This window comes from Mirounga angustirostris, unplaced genomic scaffold (genome assembly GCF_029215605.1).
Source record: "Mirounga angustirostris isolate CCGP_5_RB_7025 unplaced genomic scaffold, mMirAng1.0.hap1 SCAF_3, whole genome shotgun sequence".
NCBI lineage: Eukaryota > Metazoa > Chordata > Mammalia > Carnivora > Phocidae > Mirounga > Mirounga angustirostris.
This window is the reverse complement of record NW_026991711.1, coordinates 163687477-163699562: the sequence shown is the minus strand read 5'-3', so window position 1 is coordinate 163699562 and position 12086 is coordinate 163687477. Positions and strand designations below refer to the sequence as shown.

General features: G+C 36.4%; 2 protein-coding genes across 6 annotated transcripts in view; one reads left to right on the top strand and one right to left on the bottom strand.

The window, feature by feature from the left end:
- The window catches only part of RAPH1 (Ras association (RalGDS/AF-6) and pleckstrin homology domains 1), a 93707-nt gene that overhangs the window by 45358 nt on the left and 36263 nt on the right, over positions 1–12086 (top strand).
- The window catches only part of ABI2 (abl interactor 2), a 169210-nt gene continuing 160349 nt past the window's right edge, over positions 3226–12086 (bottom strand). For 3 of the 5 annotated variants that reach the window (XR_010410273.1, XR_010410272.1, XR_010410274.1), the window contains one exon: positions 3226–4036. Coding sequence is in view for 1 of the 5 variants with exons in the window: in XM_064586952.1 (XP_064443022.1) it covers positions 4017–4036 (20 nt within the window). In the remaining 4 variants the exon portion in view is untranslated. The remainder of the gene's footprint in view (positions 4037–12086) is intronic. The other 2 variants (XR_010410271.1, XM_064586952.1) reach the window with 2 other exon arrangements.

Below are 12086 nucleotides of genomic sequence, written 5' to 3'. Positions count from 1 at the left end.
TGTTGAATCTTTCTAATCCTTGATGATTTTACTATAAATATTATGATAGGAAAAAATTCCTTAATATCTGAGCTACTAAAACTTTTGAATGTTATAATTGTTTTCCTCATATTTATAGTTTTTTCCTAAATAAAATCTTTCATGGATATACCATTATAACTTGTGATATGCCAACAGCATATCATAGGTTCAATGCAATAAATTCTTCCAGTTCCTTCACTTTTCAGAACTATTTCAAGAATTAATGTGTGCAGAAATTTTGAGTTAGTGAAAAGTAAATAAGCAATTGTGTTTATTGTAGCACTGGGGTGGGGACCGCCAGTGGCATTTAAGTCCTAAATTATTCTTAGCAAACAACTTTTTGGTCTGAAGTATTAACTGGATAAGAGCACAGGGCTTTCTCAAACTTTAAGAGGCCTACATATCTAAAAAGATTGGGATTATTAATTGACTTCTCAATGATCGCAGTACATTTCTTTTAAAATTCTAATGGCTGTGTTGCTACATTTCACTGAAATTCACATGTACCCATATGGTGTTTAATTCCAGATTTCCCTGGCCTAGTGAGGTTAATAAATAGCAAAAAGAATGGGTATCAGATGAAAGAAGAGGTGAAGATTGAGTGAAAACCAGGGTGAAAGTCTAGTTCTCACTCATCCTTTTCAAACACGCTACCTCAATCGACATTGGCATATATGCTATGATTCTTGTTTTGTGTATTTCCTATTAATCTGTGTAATTTTTCTTCTCTGAAGAAATAAAAGATCTTCGTTACTTGATTTTAGGTCTGTTGTTTTTGTGTGATGGAGGGCTGGTAAAGGACCTTTTTTTGAACAAGAATAAAAATGGATTCATCTGTTTTTAAAATGAATAAGGACTATAAAATATAAAAAATAATTTTTTAAAAATTTAAATATTTTATTTATTTATTTGACAGAGAGACAGCAAGAGAGGGAACACAAGCAGAGGGAGTGGGAGAGGGAGAAGCAGGCTTCCCGCTGAGCAGGGAGCCCGCCGCGGGGCTCGATCCCAGGACCCTAGGATCATGACCTGAGCCGAAGGCAGATGCTTAACGACAGAGCCACCCAGGCGTCCCTAAAAAAAAATTTTTTTAAGATTTTATTTATTTGAGGGGCGCCTGGGTGGCTCGGTCGTTAAGCGTCTGCCTTCGGCTCAGGTCATGATCCCAGAGTCCTGGGATCGAGTCCCACATCGGGCTCCCTGCTCTGCGGGAAGCCTGCTTCTCCCTCTCCCACTCCCCCTGCTTGTGTTCCTGCTCTCGCTATGTCTCTCTCTGTCAAAAAAAATAAAATCTTTAAAAAAAAAAAAAAAGATTTTATTTATTTGAGAGAGAGACAGAGTGTGTGTGAGAGAGAACCTGAGCGGGGTGAGGGGCAGAGGGAGAAGCACGCTGAGCAGGGAGCCCGATGACGATGCAGGGCTGGATCCCGGGACTCCCGGGATCATGACCTGAGCCAAAGGCAGACGCTTAGCCAACTGAGCCACCCAGGTACCTAAAAGAAGTAATTTTAAAAAGAATTCAGACATTTACTGGCTATATAATGGCTAGTAAAAGGAGAGAAGGGAAAAAAGAGGGGGAAAAATAGAAAAATAATATCCCCTACTATATTGAGCACTTATTCTGTGTTGGGCGTTGTGCTTAACGACATGCTGAATCTGCACAGTGTCTTGTGGAATAGATTCCATTACCTCCATTTTCACAATGGAAGGAACTTAGGCAGAGAGTGACTAAGTTCCCCAGGATTTGAACCCTGGCAGTCTGGTTTTAGAGCTCATACTGAAATACCATGCTGCTTCATCACAGAATTGAAGGAGAATCAAGACAAGGCTAGACTGGCCAGTGCTCTTAGATCCAGACCTAAAGACAGAACTACAAGGGCGGAAGAAAAAGGGCAAAGAGATTTATGCAGTAACATCCCCATCTTGTGGTGTTTTAGTATATTCCTACATGTATTAAAATTTAACAACTCTAAACTAGCTCTAATTTAAATGAATTGAGGCTTAAATGAAATTCAGATGAGGGCCGGTGGTTTCCCACTTTTGTAATAGTAGTAATGTTATTCACTTAATTCTTATGGCAACTTTGGAGAAAATGCTGATATTGCTCTATTTTACACATAAGAAAACAGGTTAAATAGTAAGCCTAGAGTCACATTGCCAGTAAATGGCTGAGCTGAGGCTCAAACCCAGTCCCTCCAGCCCTAAGGTCTGCGTTCTTTACCATCAGTGCTGTGCTCATTGTTAGTATTTGTGAAAAATGCACACGTGTCAGTAAAGGATGAATGTAAATCTGTTTTATTGAAACACTAATGTGTGTTCACAGACCTCCACTTCTTTTTTCCAGTTGTAATCTAAGGTGTTAGCTATCAAGAGGAAGTGTTTTATTTTGTTCTTTGGTATAAGGCCATTTCTTGATTACAGTTTAGCTTCAGTGTGAGATCAGTGCTTTTCTATACACCTGCCATCCCCCACCCCCTTACACCAGCACAAGATTCTGGCTTGTAAATGGCACTTGATTCTACCATGTTACAGATTCAATTCAAGAAAATGGTGATCCATAACTAACTCTGCAGAGACTTTGGAGTTTTTGAGGGATTGTTGGAGAATTTGATAGCTTGATAACAAACAAAAGTCTTTGGAACTGAACATGTTTAGAGCAAAATTGATGTGTAGAATTGATCCCCAGATTCATTTTGAGGTAAAAATTAGATTTGGGGGAGATTTTTTTTTTTTTTTGTAGAAAAGTATTCAAATATTTTGTGGAAATGGAACCTAATATTAAACTGTTTATATCATCCCATAATTCCTTTCCATCTTCAATAATGTAACAGCATTTAATCTTTGCACATGTACTATTTCTACTGTTTTTGTCACTTTGCCTACATTCATTTTTGGTGACGATGTGTTGAGTTTTAATAACTAATGTTCCATCATACTGTTTAATAACATGGTATATAGGTAGTCATCTCTTTTTTTTTGAACACTTCAGATTTAGATTTTTTTTTTTTTAATTAACCAATAAGCATTTGGAAATATGGGAGTTTGTGTGAGGTTGAGTCTACAGAGAATAGATTTTTTAAAAAAACTTGTTTTAAAATAATATGAAACTTTCAAAAAATGGAAAGAATAGTACAAAGAACTCATGAAACTCATTACTCAGATTCACTGATTTTTAGCATTTTGCAACATTTGCTTTATTGTGCTTTTTATATATACATTATCAAGGGGTTAGGATCATCTAGTTCTTTTTTATTTTTGCATAATATAATGAAAGATGCATGCAACTTTTCATTACTGTTTTGTTTCAACAGTTCATTTCAGTGATCTTTGTCTCTTCTTGCATGATAATGAGACTGGCCCTTTTCCACCTTCTTTACCTATCATTTTCTTCCTTCCTGCATTTTCACAGCATGCTATTTCTCTGAGATGTTCCAGCAAGCAGGCCAAGCATCATATTGACTTCACAGAAGAGCAGGCTGAGCTGACACCTGTAAGTTCTGTAAACATGTCCATGGGACTACTTAAATCGCAGTGAAGAAGAATGCATTCTTTAGAACTCCTGATAATGAAACCTGGTCATAAACCTCAGGGTTTTTTTAATAAAAATCAATTTTAAAAATAAACGAGCAGAAAACAAATGAGCAACTGTATGATACAGTACCATTGAATATTAATACTTACGGTAAGATTATATAGGTGGTAGCATATCTGATATAGAGAAATTGTGTATCGGAGCCTAAAACCGCATGCTTTCTCTTCTATTCTGAAGCTAAGGGCTTTTGTAAATTTCTTAAGCTATTAACAAATTTAGCTGTTCTTCAGAATGGCGTTATCAAGTAGAATGACTCTTCTACACTGATGCTTCACTGAAAACCCAATTTCTTTCTCCAAAAATGTATCCTCTGGTCAGTGTTGACAAATCTGGGTGCTTCCGAGCTGTGCTGTTCCTCATGGTAGCCACTAGCCACTGTGGCTGTTAAGCACTTGGAATGTGGTTAATCCAAATTGAGAGGTGCTATAAAGATAAAATACAGCATGAATTTCAAAGACTTAGTATTTTAAAAATGTATATATCTCTTTAATATTTTTTATTGATTAATTTGTGAAATTATACTATTTGGATATTTTCAGGTAGATAAAAGATACTAATGTTTATTTTGCCTTTTTCTTTTTAATATGGTTACTAAAAAATTTTATATTTGTGTATTATATTCAGTTGGATGGTGCTGCTTCAGAATCATCTATGAAGCATAAAAAACCCCCAAATTCCTGACCCCCACCCAGCTGAATCAGATTCCTTCCTTTGCCTGGTAATAACCCAGTAACCCAGTGAATTGATTTCACAGTTTACTAATGGGTTATATCCGGCATAGTGAAAAACACTTTTTTTTTTTTTTAAAGATTTTATTTATTTATTTGAGACAGAGAGAATGAGAGACAGAGAGCATGAGAGGGAGGAGGGTCAGAGGGAGAAGCACTCCCCGCCGAGCAGGGAGCCTGATGCGGGACTCGATCCCGGGACTCCAGGATCATGACCTGAGCCGAAGGCAGTCGCTTAACCAACTGAGCCACCCAGGCACCCGAAAAACACTTTTCTTACCTCACCTTCAGCCCCTCCCTTACACTCTTCAGTATCAGCCATGCTTGCTCTAACACTTGCATTGTCATCACTTATTTCACTTCCTAATCCTTTCAGTCCTGGTACCCCCATTTTATAACAATTTAAATCACTATCTTTGTCCCAAATGAAATTCATAAATAATCTAACCTACCAACGTATCTACTTTTTAAAATGAATTTAATGCTCTAATACCCATGATGGAGGAGAATAACCAAAAAGTAATTTATAATATAATGTATTTCAGTTTTTAAATGTTTGGCCACCACTGTAGTAAAAGACACGATGACATAATCATACATGCACTTATAATTTGGGTTTAAGACAAGTGAAAAGATCAGAAGGCATTTTTTACAGGGTAGAGAAAGCAGAAATATAGGTGGGCCTAGAACTAAAACATACTGTGACAAATAATAGCAGACAAAACATACCTGTATATGGTAATAGAAAAAAGCCTTAAACAAAATAGGGATAATGTGCTGAGACAATTTATAGACTCAAACAAAAGAAAATGGGGAAGTATAAAATTTTTACAAATGAATCTTATGTATAATTTTTTTAAGATTTTATTTATTGAGAGAGAAAGAGCATGAGTGGGGGGGTGGGGCATAGGGAGAAGCAGAGTCCCCCCCAGGCGCCCAAGTCTTACGTATAATTGTGACAAAACCATTCCCTATCTTACAACTTTGGATGAGGCCATGATAAAATGATTTTGATATTTATTTTTACAGTTTAGATTTCTCATTGTGCTGTAACTATTTTAAATAAGACATAGTAATGTGGAATATTTTTAAACCGTCTTTATTAATAAAGCTCAGGAATTCTTGCATTTTAGGTCTTTTTATTAACTTAGTAGTATTCGTTATTCTGTGAAAAAGAATTTCAGATGTCTTCTGTCATTTACTTGCATGTGACAGAATGCACATTGATGGTGCCAGTTTTGGTATTGGCAGCTCTTCAAGCTGGGTTTCTCTTGGTGAAATTATTTTCCAACATAATAACTCTTGGTAAATTCTGGACAATAGAAATTGCAGGCTTCCCTCAATTTGTTTTACAGGGTAAATAAAGTGGAAGAGAGAAAGAAAATAAGCTAACAGACCAATGAAATGGATTAAAAATAAGCCACTGACTTAGTGTTGTTAGTGGTGAATGAAAGAAAATGTAAGAAGGCCCTATTTAAATGAAGTGATGTGCATTTTTGTTATCAGCAACATGTTCCAAGACAGAAGGTTGATTTAAGGACATGCCCAAACCACTGTGTCCTTTGCTTTTCTCAGTCCTCCAGCTGCATACCACTCTTCTCATCCCTCTTGCATCTTTCTCCAGTAACAGATTCTCCCAACACCCTGGCCCCCTTTCTGAGGAATTCTAGAGCAATGTATGACTGGCACCATTAGGGGGAAGATAAATAAAGTAAGGCATTTATTGAAGGAAAGAGTTTGCTGCTTGTGGTTTCTAGGTTTTCATTTTTTCTGCTACAAATACCTATAGCTTAGGTAGAGGAAACATGCAGGCCTGGCTTCCCTCCCTGCTAGTGAGTAAGCCGTGAATAGCTGCCTGACTGTCCCACACAAAATAATTTATCGTCATGTTCAGCTATTGTATGTGGTCTCATTGTTTTAGATGTGGATTATTTTTGGTACACTAGCTATAATAATATAATTATCTCTTTTATTTTAGGCTGTTTAAACCTTTTAATATTTTTAAATGGATAACTTCTACTTCTGAGTCTTTAAACAAATACAGTTAGATATCATTGTTTCTTGCTGATCAGATCACGGATTTTTTTTTTTTAGTGATTTGAAGTCTTGAGGTGATCTGAGTTTGAGGACTAATTGAGTAAATCTTACAAGATTTTTAAGTTTAAACTTGAATTTAATGTCTAGAATTACATTTACTAAAAAAAGTTTGTTTTCATGGCCTGAAGCATATTTTTTTTTTTTAGAATTTAGGTATTTTACTTATTTGGGGGATCTTTTCCTGAGAAACTAATCTTTGAGTAAGATAAAGGAAACAAGAGTAGGGTTTTTATAAATTATTTCCTATGTATTTTACATATTTGTGTAAGAATACACTTGTTCCCATTACATGTGAATAGCAAAAAATGAACGGGAATAAGAGCAATAAAAGTTAAAGTTGCTCTTTTTAATTGTCCTTCCCAGTTTTCTCCCTGGTCTTAGCTGATTGTTAACCTCAAATTAAATTGAAGTTTTAGAAATTTCTCTTGCCTCTTGTCTTTTGGATAAGCCAACTAATCTTTACCTTCAGGAGGATTATACCATTTAGGTAAATGAGGACCTAGAGATAATTGTCTCTGTTCTTGTTATTGTTTGACCCTGTTAGTGCGGATCTTGATGAATCTGTCCAATTTTTTTTAACCTTAGTTTTTTTTCTTTGTTTTGGGGGTTTTTTGTGTGTTTTTTTTTTCTTGCAGGAGTGGGTGAAAAGGGCAGGTATGCTTATAAGGTTCATCTTGTATTTAAAAAAAGAAAAAAATACATAGGCAATGAAATACTATATAGTAAACTCAACATACTGTAGATATGAGCAAAGATTAATATTCTTTAACAGTGTTTCTAATCTTGAAGTAGTGTGTTTTATTATCTGTGACAGTGAACTTTCTAAGAGTGGGTACTGCTCTAATATTTCTTTCCAAAGAACTTTTTTCTTAAGAATAACTTGATATATAGTTAGATATATAAAATATAACGTCATAGAATATTTTCTATAACTCCACTCAGCTGCACCAATGTATTTTATTTTTTTAAGATTTATTTATTTATTTTAGGGGGGGAGGGGCAGAGGGAGAGGGAAAGAGAGTGCCAAGCAGACTCCACACTGAGCACAGAGCCCATGTGGAGGCTCAGTCCCAAGACCCTGAGATCAGGATCCCAACCAAAACCAAGAGTGGGATGCTCAACCGAATGTGCCACCCTGCACCCCACCAATGTATTGTTTTAAATGGTGGTTAGTAATTACACAGCATTAAAAAATAGATGCTAATTCAGAATTATTTACGGACAGGCAAGTCTAAATTACATTTATATGGAAACAGCTCTAATTTATACTCTTGTGAGTTTAAATACAGTTGCATAAACTTACCTTGAACACGTTACTAAAAAGTTATTAAGGGGGAAGAGGATAATTAGGGCCTTTGTTATTCACAAATCATTTTTATGAAAATATATTAATTGCTTGAATAAGTTAATCACTTTAAAGGAACTATAATATTTTGTTCATGTCATTTGTTTGCTATGTAAGTCCTTTACTGTGCCATATAATCTTACTAGTATTCTGATATAATGAGTGAATTAATAAGATTTTACTGAAAACAGGTGATACCCATTAGGCAAAATATTTATGGACATTTTTTCTCTTTGTGTAGCTATCATTGAATTGATCAGAAATACTTGCAGAGTCTTTAAAAATGTTTTTAAAAGTCTTATTCTGTTTTCAAAAGAATATACTACTTAAAGCTATATAGGTCTTTATAGGCTTTGATAAGAGGAAGGAATATGTTTAGTCATTGGTCTTCGACACCTGTTTATCTGTGCTGTGCGCACAGTACTCAACAAACATTGCCCTAGAAGACAGTCTGGCTCTGTGATCTATGCAGTGCATGATCCATTTTTGCAGAGTGAGGGACTGGCACGAGTCAGCTAGGGCATGCCTATTGGCATAGAGGGTGTCTGTCTCCCCATCCTTTTCTTTCTATTTTTTGTGTTTTTTTTTTGTTTTTTGTTTTTTGTAAAGTTTTCTTATGAACACATTTCACTGTAGGAAAAAGACGTGAGATTAATGATAGAGAATCATTCTTTGTCTACTTTATATTTTAAACACATAAAACCTCCACTGACTTCTGTTGCCTTTTTTGTTTTTCTCTCTTTTTCTGCACAAGCACTCCTATCTGGACAGGGAAACCTCCCTTCTTCTGAGAAACATTGCAGGAAAACCTTCTCATTTGCTGACCAAGGTGATACTTCCTCTTTCCACCTGCATGTAAATATTTGTTGTCTTTCAGGTAGAATATAATTTCTGGTTTTGATTGTGTTCTCAGATTTCTCAGATTGTGCTTTCTTATTTCAGCATCTTTGTTGTTATAGTTATTTTTTTTTCTTACTGAAGGTAATTATTTACTGATCTTAATGACTTAATATTCTACCCTCAATATCAGAAAATATTGAAAATACGGTAAATACCTGACCATCTTCCTGAGTACGTTGCACTTTTTCTAAGTTTAACATTTTACTTCATTTTAAAGTCTAAAAACTTTGCTTTAATTTTAACTTTTATTACTAGAGGTTATCTATCCATGGTGTTTCTTTAACAGATTTTGTTTTCTAATTCTTGTTTATATTATAAACACCTTGTTTAATTAAAACATTTATTTATATAAACAGAATCTTACTTTACATTAGCTTAATCAAATTGGAAGAGAAGGCTGCAATTTTAATTTCTCAGTTCCCTGCCCTCAGAATGGTTTGAATCAGTCTAACTGGATTTTCATTGGGCTAATATTTTAGATCAATTTAAAATCCTTTAGCCATTGTCATTATTAACTAAGGAATAACAGAATAGGGAAGGTGAATAGATTTTGACCTCCTTTATATTCATGTTTTTATTTCATTATCTTATTTAAATAATGTTAAATTCAAGAATATCAGACTTGGTTATAGATCGTTTCTTTGGAATATGATGGTGGTTATGGGTAATGTCTCTAAGTTATTGTGTATGAGGGGTTTGTTTTTTTTTTTTATTACTTAACGTTTTAAATTTGTGAAAGGGGCTAATAAGGCTATAATTAAAATCTCCCTGAGAAGCAGCTCAAAGAGAAGACCCAAGAGTCATCAGTAAAACCCTTTCTCTTGCTTGAGTTTCTCTTTAAAGTAGATCTAGGAATTGGGTAGAAACAATTTAAGATTAGGGAAATGTAGAAGTCTAAGTGGATAATAGCCATATTATACTTTATAACCATAGAAAATTCTTTCCTTTTCCTCAGCTCCTTCTCTGTTCACTCTTTCCCTGCAATCTACACTCATAACTTCAAATAGGATCTCTCTTCTAGATCAGATCTCTCTACCTAAGAGCAACATATTTCCAGGTCGCTGTCAGGTATTTCTTGGAAGATTACCAGCATTTTACCAGCACCTCCAGTCCCACAGATCTCTAGCTACACTCACCCTGCTGCCTCACAATTTATATCCTTCTTTTGACATTGCTGTTTCTGTTCAGAATGCTACGACTTTCCCGGTTACCAAGGTGTGAGCCTTCTACCCTCCATGCTGCCTTCTTTCTTCTCAGTTATTATCTTAAAGCTCTAGTGGAGAATTTGCAGGATTAAGTTCACCCATCCATTTTGTTCCCATTACCACCACCCTAAAATAGGCTCCTAATCTCTTATCAGCTACTACACTGGTCTCTTCATTCTTGCCTCTCCTTTCTCCAGTCCATTTTGTACACTGCTCTCAAATGTAATATTTTACCCTTTCCATTTTTTATTTATTGAACAAATATTTGTTGAGTCATGTACTATCCTGGAGCTGGGATTATAACTTTGTATAAAATGGACATATTACCCCCCCCCCGCCCCCCAGGGGCTCACAGTCTGCTTGGGAAGATAGATAAAAAATATTAATAGGCAAGTATAAACAAATTCTAAATCATGTTAAGTGCTGTGGAGGAAGCAAAGGTAAAGCATTAGAGAATACTGGGGAGAGTATTGGGGGTACATTTCCTTTAGATAAGATCAGAAAAGGCCCTTCTAAGGGGGCGCCATTTAACCTAAAGATTGAAGGATGAAAAGCCAGCTTGAGGGTGCGGGTTAGTGTTCCCTGTAGGTAGGCCCAGGGAGAAGAGTTTGGCAGGTTTGAGAAGCTAAAAAAAGGCTCTGTTGCTGGAGCCACAGTAGTTGAATGAAGATAGGAGTGAGTGTCTTGATTTGAGTTTGGAGAAGTAGGCAGGAACCAGATTGTTCAAGGCATGCTAAGGAGTTCGTATTTTTTCCTAAATGTAGTGGCAAACTGTTGAAGAGAATAACTTCGTCCATTCAACAGGTATTTCCTGAATACCTACTATGTTCACAGCCCTGGAAATGTAGCAGGGAACAATACAAAGTTCCTACCACAGGGAGGTTATTCCGTGCAAGTTATGGATAAATGCAGTCCGTAACTTCTCGTCTCCCTGTGCCCAAGAGACAGTGGTGCCAACTGCAGCGTCAGAGCCATCTCTGCTTGCATCCGCTCTTCTCCCATTACCCAAGTGTTAGAATTGCTGGCGTGTGTAGCCAACATCTGGCTCCAGCTTCCTCCTACATACTACCCTGCTTACATACAAGAAATTTGAGCAGGAATGTGATTCACTCGTGTAGAACCTAAACATTTAGGCTGGAATGGGGCGTGGAGTCAGGGAGGTAGCAGAAATTCCTAGATAACCCAAGCTGCAGGAGCCTCTCAATGCCAGGGCCATCAATACCAGAGCACTTGGCTGTTTTGAAACAAAAATGGGTTTACACATCTTGCGTGCCCCCATGTGGCAGTCTGGTGTCCCTTACCCAAAAAGCATGGTACCCCAGTTACCCACCTCTGATACACACTTTTCCAAACTAAGACATTGTAACACCCGGTAGTTAGCACTGTGCTTAGGCCAAAGCAGCAAAAGGATATTTTGTTTCGTGTTTTTTTTTCCATCATAAATCCAGTTGTCACTATACCACTGTTAATGAAATAACTATCCCACATACAGCTCTGAGCTGGGAACATCTGCAAAAATAATGCCAACCAGTTTTTATAGGAATGGCATTAGTACCATAAATGGGTGCAGTGGGCAGAGGACATATTGCTGATCTGATGCCATTAAATCTCTGGGTACTGTTTTAAATGCCTTCCCTAATCTCATCTAACAGTGCATTTTTTGTCACTCTTCACTCCTCTACCCTGCTTTATTTTTTTCTGTAGGACTTATCCCTGACTGACTAACCACACATCTATTTCTTTATTGTCTTGTCTCTTATTTTAAACGTAAGCTCCTTGAAAGCAGGAACTCTATCCCCTGCAGTCAGACCCAAGCCTGCACAGTCTCCACAAACATCTGTCACAGAATGGTCCTTTAGTGACCTTCAAGAACTGTTGTAATGTTAACCACCATTTTTCTTTGCTTCAGAGAAGTTATAAAAGTGCTGTTACATTACTATAAGTCTTTCATTTTTGACAAGTAGTTTTTACTTACTGCTAGTGGAGAGAGCAAGTAGTTAGTCATTGGGTAACTGCCTGTTTGATCTTAGAAAGATTAGTCTTTCTGAGCCTTAATCAGTACAATGTATAATAGTGATATTGGCCTTGCATTATTGAGAATTAAATGAGATACCGTGTGTAACATGCCTCATAGTGTGTGGCAGGTTTTAGGTGTTCAGTTGATGTTAGTTCTCTTCTCAGTGAAAGTCTATCAATGT